This window comes from Ornithorhynchus anatinus, chromosome 3, assembly GCF_004115215.2.
Source record: "Ornithorhynchus anatinus isolate Pmale09 chromosome 3, mOrnAna1.pri.v4, whole genome shotgun sequence".
Lineage (NCBI taxonomy): Eukaryota > Metazoa > Chordata > Mammalia > Monotremata > Ornithorhynchidae > Ornithorhynchus > Ornithorhynchus anatinus.
This window is the reverse complement of record NC_041730.1, coordinates 3,886,429-3,904,495: the sequence shown is the minus strand read 5'-3', so window position 1 is coordinate 3,904,495 and position 18,067 is coordinate 3,886,429. Positions and strand designations below refer to the sequence as shown.

General features: G+C 59.7%; 1 protein-coding gene across 2 annotated transcripts in view; it reads right to left on the bottom strand.

The window, feature by feature from the left end:
- Positions 1 to 3,914: 3,914 nt before the first annotated feature.
- DEAF1 (DEAF1 transcription factor) overlaps positions 3,915 to 18,067 on the bottom strand; it is a 52,904-nt gene continuing 38,751 nt past the window's right edge. For both annotated transcript variants that reach the window (XM_029059404.2, XM_039911342.1), the window contains 2 exons: positions 7,595 to 7,684; positions 3,915 to 4,108 (listed from right to left, as the gene is read on the bottom strand). In XM_029059404.2, the coding sequence (XP_028915237.1) occupies positions 4,010 to 4,108; positions 7,595 to 7,684 (189 nt within the window). In that variant the 3' untranslated portion in view covers positions 3,915 to 4,009. The remainder of the gene's footprint in view (positions 4,109 to 7,594; positions 7,685 to 18,067) is intronic.

The window sequence follows — 18,067 nt, the reverse complement described above, 5'->3', positions numbered from 1 at the left end:
TGACTCCCAAGCCCGGGCTCTTGCCACTGGGCCGCGCTGCTCCTCCGGTGCCCGGCGCAGAGGAAGCGCTGAACCAAGACCCCGGTTATTATTATTATTTCTAGACCGTGGGCCCGTGGTTGCGTAGGGATCGTCTCTGTCAGCCAACTGGACTTACCAAGCGCTTAGGATTCATTCAATGGTATTTATCGAGCGCTTACTAGGTGCAGAGCACCGGACTAAGCGCTGGGAATGGACAGATCGGTAACAGACGGAGACGGTCCCCGCCCTCTGAGGGGCTCACGGTCTAATCGGGGGAGACGGACAGTACCCGGTAAGCGCTCGATAAATACGACTGGACGGACGATCCCCTCTCTGCCGGCCTCGGACCGGGTACACCCGGCCCCGGGCCGCCCGCCCGGTCCGCCTCCTTGGCTCTTGTGCCCGAGCCGCGGAGCGCCGCCGGAGGAGATCTAAACGTCGGGCCGGACGCGTCCACTTCGGGTTTATCTTTGCGTGCTTTACGTCTTCCCTCTCCTCTGCCCGGCGAGACTATCGCTCCAGCCTCATCGACCGCCGTGCCCATCGTCCTCGCCGGTTATTCCGGACATTTAACTCCCTCCTCGAGCCCCCCGTCCCCCCCCCACCTCCCCCATCTTTTGCCCCCAGTGCCCCGGCCGCCTGCTTCGTTGAGAAGATCGACGCCATCGGCCTCCATCTCCCTAAAATCTCCCCTGCCCCTCCCCAGTTCCACCCTTCTCCTGCCCCTCTTCACCCCTCCCACCTTTCCCGGCCCTCTCTCTAGAGATCTCCTGCCTCCTCTCGAAACCCACCCCCCTCCACCTGCGCGTCCGACCCCGTAGTAATAAGGACGGCACTTGTCAGGCGCTTACGGTGGGCCAAGCGCCGTTCTAAGCGCCGGGGGAGATCCGGGGTCATCCCCATTTTCCAGGTGAGGGAACCGAGGCCCAGAGAAGCCAAGTCACTTGCCCCAAATCACGCAGCCGACGAGTGACGGAGCCGGGATTGGGACCCGCGACCTCGGACCGCCAGGCCCGGGCTCTTGCTGCTTCCAAGCGCTCGGCCCTTCCCTTCTTCCCTCCGTAACTGCCATCTTCATCGACCGCCGGCTCTCCGCCGGCTCCTTCCCCGCCGCTCTCCAACTCGCCCGCGTCCGCCCCATCCTAAACGCCCCCCCGCTCCCTCGACCCCAGGGCCGCCCCCGCTCACGGCCCCCTCCCCCTCCTCCCGTTCCTCCCCCAACTCCCCGAGCGCGTCGTCTCCACCGGCCGTCTCCGCTTCCCCTCCTCCGGTCCGGCTCCCGTCCCCTTCGCTCCACGGAGGCCACCTCTCTGTTGCCCGGTCGTCCCGTCCAAGCGCTCGGTACGGCGCTCGGCACGTAGCGAGCGCTCAACGAACACCAGCGTCATTATTCTCTGGGCCTCGGTTCCCTCCTCTGGAAAACAGGGATGAAGACCGGGAGCCCCACGTGGGACGACCCGATGACCTCGTATCTACCCCAGTGCTTAGAACAGTGCTTGGGACGTAGCGAGCGCCTAACAAATACCCTAATGAGCGTGGCTCAGTGGAAAGAGCCCGGACCTGGGAGCCAGAGGTCATGGGTTCAAATCCTGGCTCTGCCACGCGTCAGCTCTGTGACCGTGGGCGAGTCACTTCGCTTCTCTGGGCCTCGGTTCCCTCATCTGGAAAACGGGGATGAAGACCGTGAGCCTCCCGTGGGCCGACCCGATGCCCCCGGATCTCCCCCGGCGCTTAGAACGGTGCTCCGCACGTAGGAAGCGCTTAACAAATACCAACATCATTATTATAAATAGCACAATTATGATGATGATAATCCCAGCCCCGTACCTCCCCGTCTCCCCCGGCCCTTCCGGCACCGGGGGGTCGGGATAGTGATGATGATAATATTAATAACTGTGGTATTTAAGAGGCTCCCCGGGGCCGGGGTGGTGACCGGGGGCTCTCGCCCGCCCCCGCCCCCGGATGGATGACGGGTCCAGCCGGCTGACGCAGGGGGCTTTAGGGGTTATTTTTACCCCCCGCTGACGCCGGCGCCCACCACTGGGCCCCCCTGCTAATCCCCCCCACCCCCACCTCGGCTCCCGGGGAGCCTCGGAGGAGGAACAGAGAGGATTCCCCCTCGGGAGCGAGCGAGCACTGGGCCCTGAGCACTTCGGGGGTCGTATCTGGGGGGCGTCCGAAGTCCCTGCGGCAGAGGACGGAGCTGGGGGTGGTCCAAGAGGGAGGCCTAGTGGATAGAGCCTGGGCCCGGGTTCTAATGCCGCTCCCACCACCCGACTGCCGCGGGACCTTGGACCGGTCACTCCGCTTTCCTAGGCCCGAGTTTCCGCATCCGTCAAACGGGGACTCGACGCCCGTTCCCCCTCCTCTTTCATGTAGGTGTCTGTGAAGCGCTTACTACGCGCGGAGCACCGTTCTAAGCGCCGGGGGAGATCCGGGGTCATCGGGTCGTCCCACGGGAGGCTCCCGGTCTGAATCTCCATTTGACAGCTGAGGGAACTGAGGCACAAAGCAGCGAAGCGACTTGCTCCTCCTGAGGCCGCGAGCCCCGTGGCGGACGGGGATCGTGTCCCATCCGATGATCTGGCATCTAGCCCAGTGCTTGATTCTTCTACTGTAACCATGGTGACGTTTGTTAAGCGCTTACTATGCGCCAGGCACTGTACTGAGCGCTGGGGTGGACCCGAGCAAATCGGGCTGGACGCGGTCCCCGTCCCACGTGGGGCTCACGGTCTTCATCCTCGTTTGGCGTAAGAGACGGAGCCCGGGCCTGGGAGTCAGGTCATAATAACGATACTAATGTTGGGATCTGTTAAGCGCTCACTACGTGCCGAGCACCGTTCTAAGCGCCGGGGGGGAGATACGGGGTCATCGCGTCGTCCCACGTGAGGCTCCCGGTCCTCATCCCCGTTTTCCGGATGAGGGAACTGAGGCCCAGAGAAGCGAAGCGACTCGCCCGCGGTCCCGCGGCTGCCGAGTGGCGGAGCCGGGATCCGAAGCCGTGACCTCCGACTCCCAGGCCCGGGCTCTCTCCGCTGAGCCGCGCCCGCAGCGCGCGACACCCAGTGAGCTCTTAACAGATGAGAAAAAATGAGAGGAAGACGGTTTAGACTTTACAGATGCCATTTTCATTTACAAAAAAATAACCAATGCCCACCGAAAACATCTACTTGGTGGCTGCTCAGTAAATTCCCTTGCTCCTACATCTGTACGTATATATATAAATATTTATACCTTCACTCTGACACTCCGCAAGTTACGAGCCACAGTGCCTGGTCTGGGGCCCAGGGTCTCGGGGAGGGTGCGGCGCACATCCGGTGTCTCGCGTGCCATTTAGTTGGCTCTTCTCAAACGGTATCCGTTAAGCCGGGCACTGTGCTAACCGCCGGGCCCGATCCCGGCTCCTCGGGTCGGACGCGGTCCCCGGCCCACACGGGGCTCACGGTCTTCATCCCCGTCTACCAGACGAGACGCGCGAGGCCCGGAGGAGCGAAGCCACTCGCCCGAGGTCCACCCGGCGGGCGCGAGGCGGAGCGGGGATTAGGACTCGGACCCCGGGGCCGTTTCTGCCGGGCCGCGCCGCTCCGACCCCCGCCTTCGCCGCCCGCCCTCCCGCACCTGCGTGGGGGGGGGGGGTCCCGTCTCCCGCCCCCCGGGTTCCGGGGGCGGCCGGCGCCGGAGAGGACTCGCCGAGTTCATCGGGCCGGCGGGCGGCAAGCGGCGCCGTTTCCGGAAGCGCGACTTACGGGACGGCGAGGCGGGGGGCGGGCGCGTCTCCCGGGGCATCGGGTGGCCGTCGAGAAGAGCGCCGTGAAAACGGGGGGCCGGGGGAGGACGGATGGGGGTCTGCCCGCGGCCCCTCCCCCTTCCAAGGCCGGAGGGCTCTTCTCCCCTCGCTCCCGTGTCCGCTCCCGCACGCGGACCGGTGCCGGAAACCCCACGGGCGGTGTTGGGGGCGGGCGGTCCCGCCGGGGCCCCCCGGCTCCTCTCACACGGCGACCTTGTCCATGACGCTGTCCGTCACGTGCATCTCGTTGGCCTGGACGGTGACCGGCTGCCCGCACATGTGCTGGTGGTCTTTCCAGTCCTGGGGGGCGGGGGGGACGGGACGGGACGGGACGGGACGGGGGGGGGGAGAGGCGGACCGTTAGAGGAGGCGGGGGATGTCGCCGCCGTTCATCGCGCCGGACTTCCCCGGGCGCTCAGCACGGTGCTCTGCACAGGGGAAGCGCTCGCCGGACGGGACTGACCGAACGAATGGAAAGGGAGAGGGGAAGAAAGAAGCGGGAGTGGCGACGGCAGGGATCGATTCTCCCAATGATAATGTTGGTATCCGTTAAACGCTCACTCTGTGCAGAGCACCGTTCTAAGCGCCGGGGGAGATACGGGGTCATCGGGTCGTCCCACGGGGGGCTCACGGCCTTCAGCCCCGTTTTCCAGAGGAGGGAACCGAGGCCCGGAGAAGTGAAGTGACTCGCCCACAGTCACCCGGCTGACAGGTGGCAGAGCCGGCATTCGAACTCATGACCGCCGACTCCCAAGCCCAGGCTCCTTCCACTAAGCCACGCTGCTTCTCTAAATGGTAAGCGCTTACTATGCGCCGAGCCCCGTTCTAAGCGCTGGGGGAATACAAGGCGATCAGGTCGTCCCACGTGGGGCTCCCAGTCTTCATCCCCATCTGACAGATGAGGGAACCGAGGCCCAGAGAAGCCAAGTGACTTGCCCGAGTCACCCAGCTGGCGAGCGACACGGGCTCTAATCCCGGCTCCGCCACCTGTCAGCCGTGTGACCTCGGGCAAGTCGACGACTCCTCCCGTGGCTCGGTGGAAAGAGCCCGGGTTTGGGAGCCAGAGGTCTTGGGTTCTAATCCCGGCTCCGCCGCCCGTCAGCCGGGTGATTTAGAGCAGGCCGCTTCGCTTCTCTGCGCCTCGGTGACCCCCCCCCCACTGTCAAACGGCGAGGTCGTGGGTTCTGATCCCGGCTCGGCCGCTCGCCGGCCGGGCGACTTTGGGCGAGTCGCTTCGCTTCTCTGGGCCTCGGTGACCTCATCCGGAAAATGGGGATGAAAACCGGGAGCCCCACGTGGGACGACCCGATCACCGCCGGCGCTCGGACCGGTGCTTGGCGCGTGGTGAGCGCTTAACGAACACCACCGTTTATTTTATTTTCATTTAAGACCGTGAGCCCCACGTGGGACAACCCGATGACCCCGTCTCTCCCCCGGCGCTCGGCACCGAGTAAGCGCTTAACGGGTACCGACGTCATCAAGTGGCAGAGCCGGGATCGGAACCCACGACCTCTGCCTCCCCAGCCCGGGCTCTTTCCACCGAGCCCCGCCGCTCCTCGTCGGCCCCGGGCCCCACTTGGGGTCCCCGACCGGTTTCGGAGCCCCCCGTCTGCTCCCCGGGAGGGTTTCCCCGTTCGGAGGACGAGGAGAGGGAATCTCGACTCGTCCGGCCTCACGGAATCGTCCGAGGTTGTGGACGGGGGCGGGCGGCGGGAACGCTCGCCCCACTTGTTCCGAGCCGCCTTGGGAGATTAGGTGGCGGCGATTCCTCCCGACGGGAACCGGCCCGCGGAGGCGGCCTCAAATCCGAGCGAGGGGGCGACGACCCCCCCCGGCCGGCCCCCGCCCCCCGGCGGGACCCTCTCCCCGACGTCCGAACCCCCCCCCCCCCGGAAAGCCGCCTCTGGCCTCTATCTCCGGTGACCTTTTCGGGCCCTGAGCCGCGGCTCCCCGCGGACTCTGGGCTCCAGCCGGGTCGCTGCGCTCCCCCGCCCAGCCAGGGGAATTTGAGCGGCAGAGACTGGTCCGGGAGGCCTCCGGGGACGGAGGGACGGGGCCGAAAAGCCCACGTACGCGACCCCGCGCCGCCTCCATCCGCCCCGCGGGGCCCGGTGGCTCTGCCGGAGGGGCCGGTTGAAGGAGGGACGGACGCCCGACCGGGACCCTACCCGCTTCCAAAGCCTTACTGCCGCCCCACCTCCTCCGAGAAGCCTTCCCCGACCGCGCCCTCCTCTCCTCATCGCTCGCTCCCTTTCTTCCTCCGCTCCTCCCCGCTTAATCATAACAACAACAGTGTCGGTATCCGTTGAGCGCTTCCTATGCGCCGAGCGCCGTCCTAAGCGCCGGGGGAGATACCGGGTCATCGGGTCGTCCCACGTGAGGCTCACGGTCTTCGTCCCCGTCTTCCAGATGAGGGAGCCGAGGCCCGGAGAAGCGAAGTGACAAGCCCACGGTCACCCGGCTGACGAGGGGCGGGGCCGGGATTCGAACCCATGACCTCGGACTCCCAAGCCCGGGCTCCTTCCGCTGAGCGCGCTTACTACGTGCAGAGCACCGTTCTAAGCGCTGGAATGGATACAGGGTGATCAGGTCGTCCCCCGTGAGGCTCACAGTTCATCCCCATTTTCCAGATGAGGGAACTGAGGCCCAGAGAAGTGAAGCGACTCGCCCAGGGTCACCCAGCTGCCGAGCGGCGGAGCCGGGATTCGAACCCATGAATTCTATTTACTGCTATTGTTTTTGCCCGACCGTCTCCCCCGATTAGACTGTAAACCCGTCGATGGGCAGGGCCGGTCTCTATCTGGTGCCGAATCGGCCATTCCAAGCGCTCAGTCCAGTGCTCCGCGCACAGTAAGCGCTCGATAAATACCACCGACTGAATCAGAACTAGAAGAGAAGCAACGTGGCTCAGTGGCAAGAGCCCGGGCTTGGGAGTCAGAGGTCACAGGTTCGAATCCCGGCCCCGCCACTTGTCAGCTGTGGGACTTCGGGCGAGTCACTTCACTTCTCTGGGCCTCAGTTCCCTCACCTGGCAAACGGGGATGAAGACCGTGAGCCCCTCGTGAGACAACCTGTTCACCTCGTATCCCCCGGCGCTCAGAACGGTGCTTTGCTCACAGTAAGCGCTTAACCGATACAAATAAACGAGAAGGTCAGGAGGATCCGGGTTCTAATCGCGGCTCGGTCGCCCGTCCGCCGACGGGACGGGACCGGGACCCGGGTCCGCCTGACTCCCCGGGCGCGGGCACGGCCGCTCCTCGACCACCAGCCCGGGGGTTGGCCGCCCCCCTCGCCCCCGGCCCGCCTCGCCCTCCCTCCTCAGATGCCACGGACGATGACCACCCCCCCGCCCCCCGAAGCCCGCGGAGAAGCAGCGCGGCTCGAGGACGGGCTCGGGAGTCCGAGCTCACGGGTTCGAATCCCGGCTCCGCCGCTTGGCCGCCGTAGTCGCTTCTCCGGGCCTCAGTTCCCCCCATCTGTCAAACGGGGATGAGGACGGGGAGCCTCACGGGGGACCACCCTGGATCTCCCCCCGGCGCTGAGAACGGCGCTCGGCACACAGTGAGCGCTTAACCGGGGCCAGCGTGGTTATCATTCCCGGAGACGCGTCTCCTGCGAGAGGCCCTTCCTGATTTTTTTCTCCTCCCACCCCCTTCCGCGTCGTCCCTCCCCGCTCCCTTCGCTCTTCCCGGGTCGCGGCCCCCCCGGCGCCCCCGTCCCCCCCGGCTCCGGGCCGCGGGCGGGGGCCGCGTCCGTTCGGCGGGGACGCCCGGCGGCCGGATTTACCTTCCGCTGGCAGAAAGTGGAGCAGTAATTGACCTTGTGGCAGCCCGTGCACTCGTTCATGGCTTCGCGGCCGCAGTTGACGCAGGATTGCTGAAACGACGGGAGACCGAGTTGGGGAGGGCCCGGCCGGCCCCCCTTCGCCACCCCCAGGGAGGGCGGCGGCAAGAGCCCGGGCCCGGGAGTCCGAGGTCACGGGTTCTAATCCCGGGCTCCGCCACTTCTCAGCCGCGCGACTTCGGACGAGTCACTTCCCTTCTCTGGGCCTCGGTTCCCTCGTCTGAAAAACGGGGGTGAAAGCCGTGAGCCCCACGGGGGACCACCCGATCACCTGGCATCCCCCGGCGCTCACAACGGTGCTCGGCACCTAGTAGGCGCTTAACGACTACCGATAGGAGGAGGAGGAGGAGGAGGAGGGGTCCCGGCTCTGCCACTCCTCGGACGCGTGACTCTGGACAGGTCACTCCTCTGGGCCTCGGTTCCCTCATCTGCATGATGGGGATGAAGACGGTGAGCCTCCCGTGGGCCGCCCCGACGACCCCGTTATCTCCCCCGGCGCTCAGAACGGTGCTCGGCGCCTAGTGAGCGCTTCACAGATACCATCGTTATTATTATTTTCTGGGTTCTTTTTTCCACCCGGGAAGAGCTGTCGGGTCCCCTGGGATAAGGAGAGGGAGGGCGGGCTTCGCCTACAGGCTCCCCGCGCCCCAGTGCCTACAGAAAAGAACACTATTCAGCGCGGCTCAGTGGAAAGAGCCCGGGCTTGGGAGTCACAGGTCGTGGGTTCTAATCCCGGCTCCGCCACTTCCCAGCTGGGTGATCTGGGGCGAGTCACTTCCCTTCTCTGGGCCTCAGTTCCCTCATCTGGAAAACGGGGATGAAGACGGGGAGCCCCACCTGGGACAACCCGATCACCCAGGATCCCCCCCCCCCCAGCGTTTAGAACGGTGCTCGGCACATAGTAAGCGCTTACCAAATACCGCCATTATCATTATTCTACCCAGGTGCCTCTCTCACTGGGCCTCGTTCTCGCCTGTGCCGCCGTCGGCCCCCGTCCTGCCTCTGGCCTGGAAGGTCCTCCCTCTTCAGATCCCTTCATTCAGTCGTATTTACTGAGCGCTTACTATGCGCAGAGCGCTGCACCAAGCGCTTGGAACGGACAGTCCCACAGACGATTCCTCTCCCCCGGCTTCCAGGCCTTACCGAAGGCCCGTCTCCTCCAAGAAGCCTTCCCTGACTGAGCCTCGACTTTCATCTCCCGCTCCCTTCTTACTTGCTCCCTTTATTCATCCTCCCATCCCCACAGCACAGATAATAATAACGTCGGTATCTGTTGAGCGCTTCCTATGTGCGGAGCACCGTTCTAAGCGCTGGGGCAGATCCGGGGCTGTCCCACGTGAGGCTCCCCGTCTTCACCCCCCATTTTCCAGATGAGGGAACTGAGGCCCAGAGAAGTGACTTGCTCACAATCGCCCAGCTGACAAGGGGAGGAGGCGGGATTCGAACCCATGACCTCTGACTCCCAAGCCCGGGCTCTCCCCACTGAGCCGCGCCGCTTCTCCCGACTAGACCCTCCCCTCCCTCTCTCCCCTCCGTGTCACCTTGCGCTTTTCATTCAGTCCGTCGCAACGATAAAGACGGACGACCCCCGCCCGCGATGAGCTCACGGTCTAGAGAGAGTCTACGGAGAAGCCGCGGGGCTCAGTGGAAAGAGGCCGGGCCTGGGAGTCCGAGGTCACGGGTTCGAATCCCGCCTCCGCCGCTCGTCCGCTGTGGGACCGTGGGCGAGTCACTTCGCGTCTCTGGGCCTCAGGGACCTCATCTGTCAAATGGGGATGAAGACCGTGAGCCCCCCGTGGGACGACCCGATGACCCCGGATCTCCCCCGGCGCTCAGAACGGTGCTCGGCACATAGGAAGCGCTTAACGGATACCGACATTATTATTATGGGAGAGCTTGGCTGCGCACCCGGGATTTTACGGGGTCACAGTCTGATTGGGGCGGGGGGGGGGGGCGGGCGGGACAGGGATTGGACGCCCGTTCTGCCGGTGAGAGAACTGAGGCACGGGGAAGGGAAGTGACCTGCCTAAGGTCACGCGGCAGATAAGGGAATTAGGGATCGGGGAAGCGGCACGGCACAGTGGAGAGAGCACGGACCTGGGAGTCAGAAGGTCACGGGTTCTAATCTCGGCTCCGGCACTTGTCTGCTGTGTGGCCTTGGGCAAGTCACTGTGCTTCTCTGGGCCTCAGTGACCTCACCTGTAAAACGGGGATGAAGACCGTGAGCCCCATGCGGGAAAAGGGACTGTGTCCCACCCGACTGCCTTATACCCTCCCCAGCGCTTAGTACAGTCCCTGGCACGAAATAAGGGCTTCACAAATACCACAGTTATCGTTATTATCATTATCAGTTTAGGGGCAGTTAGGACCCGGCAGGCAAATGGGGTTAGAACCGAGGTCCTGTGACTCCCGGGCCCGGGCTCTTTCCGCTGCTTCTTATTTTATTTTTTTCTGGTACCTGCTAAGCAATTACATATGCCGGGCACCCATACGGAGTGCTGGGATCGATACCAGATGATAACGATAGTAATAATGATAATAATGACGGCATCTGTTAGGCGCTTACTAAGTGCCATGCACTGTTCTAAGCGCTGGGGGAGACACAAGGTAATAATAATAATAATGATGATAACGTTGGTATTTGTTAAGCGCTTATTATGTGCCGGGCAATGTCCTAAGCGCTGGGGGAGACACAAGGTAATAATAATGATAATAATAATAAGGGTGGTATTTGTTAAGCGCTTACTATGTGCAGAGCACTGTTCTAAGCGCTGGGGGAGATACAAGGTCATCGGGTCGTCCCACGTGAGCCTCACGGTCTTCAGCCCCATTTTACAGATGAGGTCACTGAGGCACAGAGAAGTGAAGTGACTCGCCCACGGTCACACAGCTGATAAGTGGCAGAACGGAGATTCGAACCCGTGACCTCGGACTCCCAAGCCCGGGCTCCTTCCACTGAGCCCCGCTGCTAATTAGGTGATCCCGCTGGACCCAGTCCCTGTCCCAGAGGTGGCTCACCATCTTAATCTTCACTTTACAGATGAGGGAGCCGAGGCCCAGAGAAGTGAAGTGACTTGTCCGCGGTCACCAGGCAGGCAAGCGGCGGAGCCGGGATTAGAACCCAGTTCCTTCATTCATTCACTGAATACGACCGAATGGACGAATGAAAGGTTCTCTGACTGCCAGGCCCGGGTTCTATGCTGCTTCTCATCTGGGGCACCGGGCCCAGAGGAAAGGAAAAAGGAAAGGGAAAAGGAAAAAGGAAAAAGGAAAAAGGAAAGGAAAGGAAAAGGAAAAGGGAAAAGGAAAGGTAAGGAGAAAGGAAAGGATAAAGGAAAGGAAAGGAAAAAGGAAAGGTAAGGAGAAAGGAAAGGAAAGGATAAAGGAAAGGATAAAGGAAAGGAAAGGATAAAGAAAAGGAAAAAGGAAAGGAAAGGAAAAGGAAAAGGAAAAGGAAAAGGAAAAGGAAAAATAAAGGTAAGGAGAAAGGAAAGGAAAGGACAAAGGAAAGGATAAAGGAAAGGAAAGGATAAAGAAAAGGAAAAAGGAAAGGAAAAAGGAAAGAAAAAGGAAAAAGGAAAGGAAAAAGGAAAGGAAAGAAAAAGGAAAGCTAAGGAAAAAGGTAAGGAAAGGAAAGGATAAGGGAAAGGAAAGGAAAAAGGAAAGGAAAGGAAAAAGGAAAGGAAAGGGAAAGAGGAAGGAAGAGAGAAGGGAGACCCCAACCAAAACAGGTGACTCCATCTAGGAGTGAAACCTATCGCTCAAGCAGATTCAAGGCTTAAATTCAGATCACCTTTTTGACCTGCAGGCAGGCACGGAGTCAGAGGAATCAAAACCTTCCAAACGGTCAGGATTCTCTGGACGCAGCCCCAGCGTCTGCCCAAGCGGCCGTGGAGGTCAATCAGCTGGTCAATGGTATTTACTGAGCGCTTACTGTGTGCAGAGCGCCGCACCGAGCGCTTGGGAGAGGACAACGCTACAATAAAGAGTGACGTTCCCTGCCCACAAAGAGCTGACGGTCTAGAGGACAGTCTACAGTCCAGTCAGAGGCAGTGGCATTTATTGAGCGCTTTCTAGGTGCAAAGCACTGGACTAAGCGCTTCAGATGGGATAGCGGAACAAGAAACGGACACATTCCCTATCCACAGAGCTGACGGTCTAGAGTCCAGAGAGTCAGTGGGATTTATTGAGCGCTTTCTAGGTGCAAAGCACTGGACTAAGCGCCTGGGAGGGGAGAAAAGAACAATAAACAGATACACCGCCTGCCTACAGTGAGCTGACCGTCTAGAGGCCAGTCAGAGAGAGTCAGTGGCATTTCCTGAGCGCTTTCTAGGTGCAAAGCACTGGACTAAGCGCTTCAGATGGGAGAGCGGAACAATAAACGGACGCATTCCCTACCCACGGAGCCGAGAGTCTAGAGGACAGAGAGTCAGCGGGATTTCCTGAGCGCTTTCTAGGTGCAAAGCACTGGACTAAGCGCTAGGGAGGGGAGAGTAGAACAGTAAACAGACACATTCTCCGCTCCCAGTGAGCCGACAGTCCAGAGGACAGTCAGAGAGTCGGTGGGATTTCTCGAGCGCTTACCGCTATTGTTCCTGTCTGCCCGTCTCCCCGGATTAGACCGTAAGCCCGTCAAAGGGCAGTGACTGTTATCTGTTACCGATCTGTCCATTCCAAGCGCTCAGTCCAGCGCTCTGCCCATAGTAAGCGCTCAATCAATCCTACTGAATGAATGAATGAATGACAGCACTAGACTAAGCGCTCGGGAGGGGACGGCAGGCCAACGAACAGACACATTCCCCGCCCACAGTGAGCTGGCAGCGTAGAGGACAGTCGAGGGCACTTATTGGGCGCTTACTGGGGACAGAGCTTATCTGAGACGGCAGGGCGCAAAGCCAAAGAAGGGAATGCGTGAAAACAAGACTCGGCCCTTCTCTGCCTGCTGCTCCCGGCCCGCCTCGAGGGGGAAGAAAAACGAAGAATTGGTTTTTGAGACGTCGCTGAGGCCGGGGTGGAGATCGCTGGTCATTTCGGAAGCGGCCTGGAGGAAGAAGCCCCGGCTTGGGAGCCAGAGGATTCTGGGTTCTAATCAGCAGCCCTTTTTCATAATGTTGGTATCTGTTAAGCGCTTCCTATGTGCAGAGCACTGTTGTAAGCGCTGGGGGAGATACAGGGTCATCAGGCTGTCCCCTGTGAGGCTCACGGTCTTCATCCCCATTTTCCAGAGGAGGGAACCGAGGCCCAGAGAAGTGAAGTGACTCGCCCACAGTCAGCCAGCTGCCAAGGGGCAGAGCCGGGATTCGAACTCACGCCCTCTGACTCCCAAGCCCGGGCTCTTTCCACTGAGCCCGCCCTTTTTCATTCATTCAGTAGTATTTACCGAGCGCTTCCTCCGTGCAGAGCACCGGACGGAGCGCTTGCAACGAACGAGTCGGCGACGGATCGAGACGGTCCCCGCCGTCTGACGGGCTGACCGTCCGATGGGGGGAGACGGGCGGACGAGAACGACGGCGATAAAGAGAGTCGAGGGGAAGGACGTCTCGTAAAAACGACGGCGACTAAATAGAGTCGAGGCGATGTACATTTCATTAACAAAATAAATAGGGTGATGAAGATATATACAGTTGAGCGGACGAGGACGGTGCTGAGGGGGTGGATCTGTTCGAGACCAATGTAAGGTAAGACCGCTATCTTAAATAACGGCCGGGACACCTCAGAGGGTTCTTCCCGGCTGCTAAGGCCGCGTTCCCTGCCCCGAAACCGGGAGAAGGAATCCGAGGCTTCCGGGAACGTGGCTCGGTCCGCCATTCACCCGACCGGGGTGGCCCAGTTGGCCCTGCTTGGCGGAGGGGTGACGGCGGGGAGGGACACCCCGCCCCCCACCCCCGACCCCGTGACCGCCCCGTTTTCCAGAATTGACGTCTCGAGGAGCAGCGCGGCTCGGTGGCAAGAGCCCGGGCTCAGGAGTCAGAGGTCATGGGTTCGGAATCCCGGCTCCGCCCCCTGTCAGCTGGGTGACTTTGGGCAAGTCACTTAACTCCTGGGTGCCTCAGTTCCCCCCTCTGTAAAAGGGGGATGAAGACTGTGAGCCTCACGTGGGACAACTGTATATATCTTCATCATCCTATTTATTTTGTTTAATGAGAGGTACATCACCCTGATTCTATTTAGTTGCCACTGTTCTTCCGAGACGTTCTTCCCCTCGACACTATTTATCGCCATCGTTCTCGTCCGTCCGTCTCCCCGATGAGACCGTGAGCCCGTCAAAGGGCGGGGACCGTCTCTATCTGTTACCGATCTGCCCGTTCCAAGCGCTTAGTCCGGTGCTCTGCCCGTAGTAAGCGCTCAATAAGTACGATTGAATGAACCAACAACCCGATGACCCTGTATCTCCCCCAGCGCTTAGAACAGTGCTCTGCGCATAGTAAGCGCTTAACAAATACCAACATTATTATTATTATCTCGGCTGGGTTTCCCAGAGGGAGCAGCGGCCCTGAGCTGGGCTGTGTTTTTTTGGTTTCGGAAAGGCGAGGAAAGGAAAGGTTCTCTCTTCGATGCAGGCATTTTTAAAACGCGGGCCGAGGAGAAGCGGCGCGGGCGGGTTTCGGGTGCCTTTTGGGGGAAGGGAAACGCTCGCCCGGAAAGGCGGCTTAGCGTCCTTCGGAAAGGAGATTTACAGGCACTCGGGGAGAGGCCCCCCCGTGCCGCCTCGCTTTCTTTTAACCGGAGGGTCGCGTAACCTTTTTAGGAACATTTTTACAAAATTACAGTACGTAAAACCTGAGCCCTTTCGCTTTTTAAGTGGCCCTTTCAATGACATTTAAAACTCCTGGCTGATTAAATGGATATCCACTGGAATCCCCCTTTCCCTCCGCTCCTCCCCCTCTCCCTTCCCCTCCGCTCAGCACAGTGCTCGTCCGCTCATTTGTATAGATTTTTATCACCCTATTTATTTTGTTAATGAGATGTCCATCCCCTGGATTCTATTTACTGCTACTGTTTTAATGAGATGTCCGTCCCCTCGATTCATCGCTACTGTTCTTGTCCGTCCGTCTCCCCCGATTCGACCGCGAGCCCGTCACTGGGCGGGGACCGTCTCTATCTGGTGCCGATCTGTCCATCCCAAGCGCTTAGTACAGTGCTCTGCACATAGTAAGCGCTCCATAAATACGATCGAATGGACGAATGAATGGAATAGCCCTTCGTACACACAGATGGGTATGAAGAGGGGGAGGCAAGAGAGAGAGAGGCACAGGCAGACAGACAGCACAGCGCCGGACTGGGAGTCAGGAGGTCGTGGGTTCTAATCCCGGCCCCGCCACTTGTCTGCTGTGTGACCTTGGGCAAGTCGCTTCACTCCTCTGGGCCTCAGTTCCCTCAACTGGAAAATGGGGATGGAGACCGGGAGCCCGACCCGGGAACGGGGACTGGGTCCAACCTGATCGGCTTGTATCCATCCCAGTGCTCAGTACAGTGCCGGGCACATAGTAAGCGCTTCACGAATGCCACGATTATTCTTATGACAGACATCTGGCTTCAGGCTGTCGGTGGTAGTTAATCTCTAAACCGTAAGCTCGTTGAGGGCAGGGATCGCATCCGCCAACCCTGTTGTATCGTCCCCTCCCAAGCGCTCAGTACAGCGACCCGCACGCGGCAAGGTAGTCCAAGTTAGTCCAGTGCTCTGCACACGGTGAAGGATCGGTAAATGCCCCTGACTGATCGGCAGGGAATGTGTCTGTTGCTGTACCGTCCTCTCCCCAGCGCTCAGCACAGTGCTTGGCACACAGTAAGCACCCAATAAATACGACTGGATGAACCGAAGGCGGGGAACGTGTCGGTCAACCCCGCTGTCCTCACCGAAGCGCTCAGCACGCCTGAAGCAGCGCGGCTCGGTGGCAAGAGCCCGGGCTTGGGAGTCAGAGGACGCGGGTTCTGATCCCGCCTCTGCCACCTGTCTGCTGTGGGACCTTGGGCGAGTCACTTCCCTTCTCTGGGCGTCAGTTTCCTCATCTGGGAAATGGGGGCTAAAAGTGTGAGCGCCACGTGGGACGACCTGATTACCCTGTATCTTCCCCCGTGCTTGGAACGGTGCTTGGCACCCAGTAAGCGCTTACCAGACCCCATCGTTATCAGTCGTAGTATTACAGCGCTCTGCACACGGTAAGCGCTTACTAAATACCACTGATGGACTGCGAGCAGGGAATACGCCCACCAACTCTGTTGTATGTCCTCTCCCAGGCGCTCAGTCCAGTGCTCTGCACACGCCGAGCGCTCAGGGAATACCACCGACGGGTTGAGAGGCTTGCGTTGGCGGCTGAAATGGGATTCGGGGCCCGAAACGAGATCGAGGACTCTTGCCCTCGGCTGAACCCGCTCTCACCCTTAACCCAGGCCTCCAGGGAATCACTAAACCTCTTCCCCCAAGACTAATAATAACGATGGCATTTGTGAAGCGCTTACTATGTGCCAAGCACTGTTCTAAGCGCTGGGGGAGATACAAGGTCATCAGGACGTCCCACGTGGGGCTCCCATTCTTAATCCCCATTTTACAGATGGGGTAACTGAGGCCCAGAGAAGTGAAGTGACTTGCCCAAAGTCCCACAGCGGACAAGTGGCGGAGCCGGGATTAGAACCCGTGACCTCTGGCAATAGTCACTGAACCTTTTCCCCCTCGAGGCCTCCAGAGAATCACTAAACCTCTTCCCCCTCCGGGCCTCCTTCAAGTCGCTAGACATCTTCCCTTCCGAGGCCTCCAAAAAAAATCACTAAATCTTTTCCCCCTCGAGGCCTCCAGAAAATCACTAAACCTCTCCCCCCCCCCCCCCCCCCCCCCCCGCAGGCCTCCTGCAAGTCACTAAACTTCATCCCTCCTGGAGGCCTCCAAAAAAAAAATGACTAAACCTCTCCCCCCTCCAGAAAGATCGCTAAACTTCTTCTCTCTGTTGGCCTCCAGAAAATCACTAAGCCTCTTCCCCCCAGAAACCTCTGGCAAGTCACTAACCCTTTTCTCCCTCGAGTCCTCCGGAAAATCACTAAACCTCTTCCCCCTCCAGGCCTCCTGCGGGTCACTAGACTTCTCCCCTTCCGAGGCCTCCAAAAAATCACTACACCTTTTCACCCATGAGGCCTCCAGAAAATCACTAAACCTCTTCCCCCCAGAAGCCTCTGGCAAATCACTAAACCTTTTCGCCCTCGACGCCTCCGGAAAATCACTAAACCTCTTCGACCTCCAGGCCTCTGGCAAATCACCAGGCTTCTTCCCTTCCGAGGCCTCTAAAAAATCACTAAACCTTTTCACCCTGTTGGCCTCCAGAAAATCACTAAACCTCTTCCCCTCCAGGCCTCCGGCAAGTCACTAGACTTCTTCCCTTCCGAGGCCTCCAAAAAATCGCTAAACCTTTTCACCCAGGAGGCCTCCAGAAAAATCACTAAACCTCTTCCCTCTGCTGGCCTCCAGAAAATCACTAAACCTCTTCCCCCTAGGAGCCTCTGGCAAATCACTAACCCCGTTCACCCTCAAGGCCTCCGGCAAATCGCTAAACCTCTTCCTCCTCCAGGCCTCTGGCAGATCACTAAAGCTTTTCCCCCTCGAGGCTTCCGGAAAATCACTAAGCCTCTCCCCCCTGCAGGCCTCCTGCAAGTCACTAAAAAAAAAATATCACTAAACCTTTTCCACCTCGCCGGCCTCCACAAAAATCACGAAACCTCTTCCCCCTCCAGGCCTGCAGAAAAATCACTAAACCTCCTTACCTTGTTGCCCTCCGGAAGATCGCTAAACCTCTTCCCCCTCCAGGCCTCCGGCAAACATGGCCTCAGTGACAAGAGCCCGGGCTTGGGCGTCAGGGGCCGTGGGTGCGAATCCCAGCTCGGCCACATGTCAGCTAGGGGACCGCGGGCGGGTCGCTTCACTTCTCTGGGCCTCAGTGACCTCATCTGGAAAATGGGGATTAACCGGGAGCCTCACACGGGACAACCCGATGACCCCGTATCTCCCCCAGCGCTTAGAACGGTGCTCTGCACGTAGTAAGCGCTTAACAAATACCAACATTATTATTATTAAATCACTAAACCTTTTCACCCTCGGAGCCTCCAGAAAATCACTAAACCTCTTCCCCCTCCGGGCCTCCGGCAAATCGCTAAAACCTTTCACCCTGGAGGCCTCCGGAAAAATCACGAAACCTTTACCCCCCCCCCCCCGCAGGCCTCCGGCAAATCGCTGAACCTCTTCACTTCGCAGGGAAAATCCCTGTCCAGGAGGGGTTTATAGTCTAGAGGTCAAGTAATAATAATAATAATAATAATGATGATGGCGTTTGTTAAGCGCTTAGCTATGTGCCGGGCACTGTGCTAAGCGCCGGGGGTGGGTACGAGGTGATGGGGCGGGATAATAGTAATAATGTCGGTATCTGTTAAGCG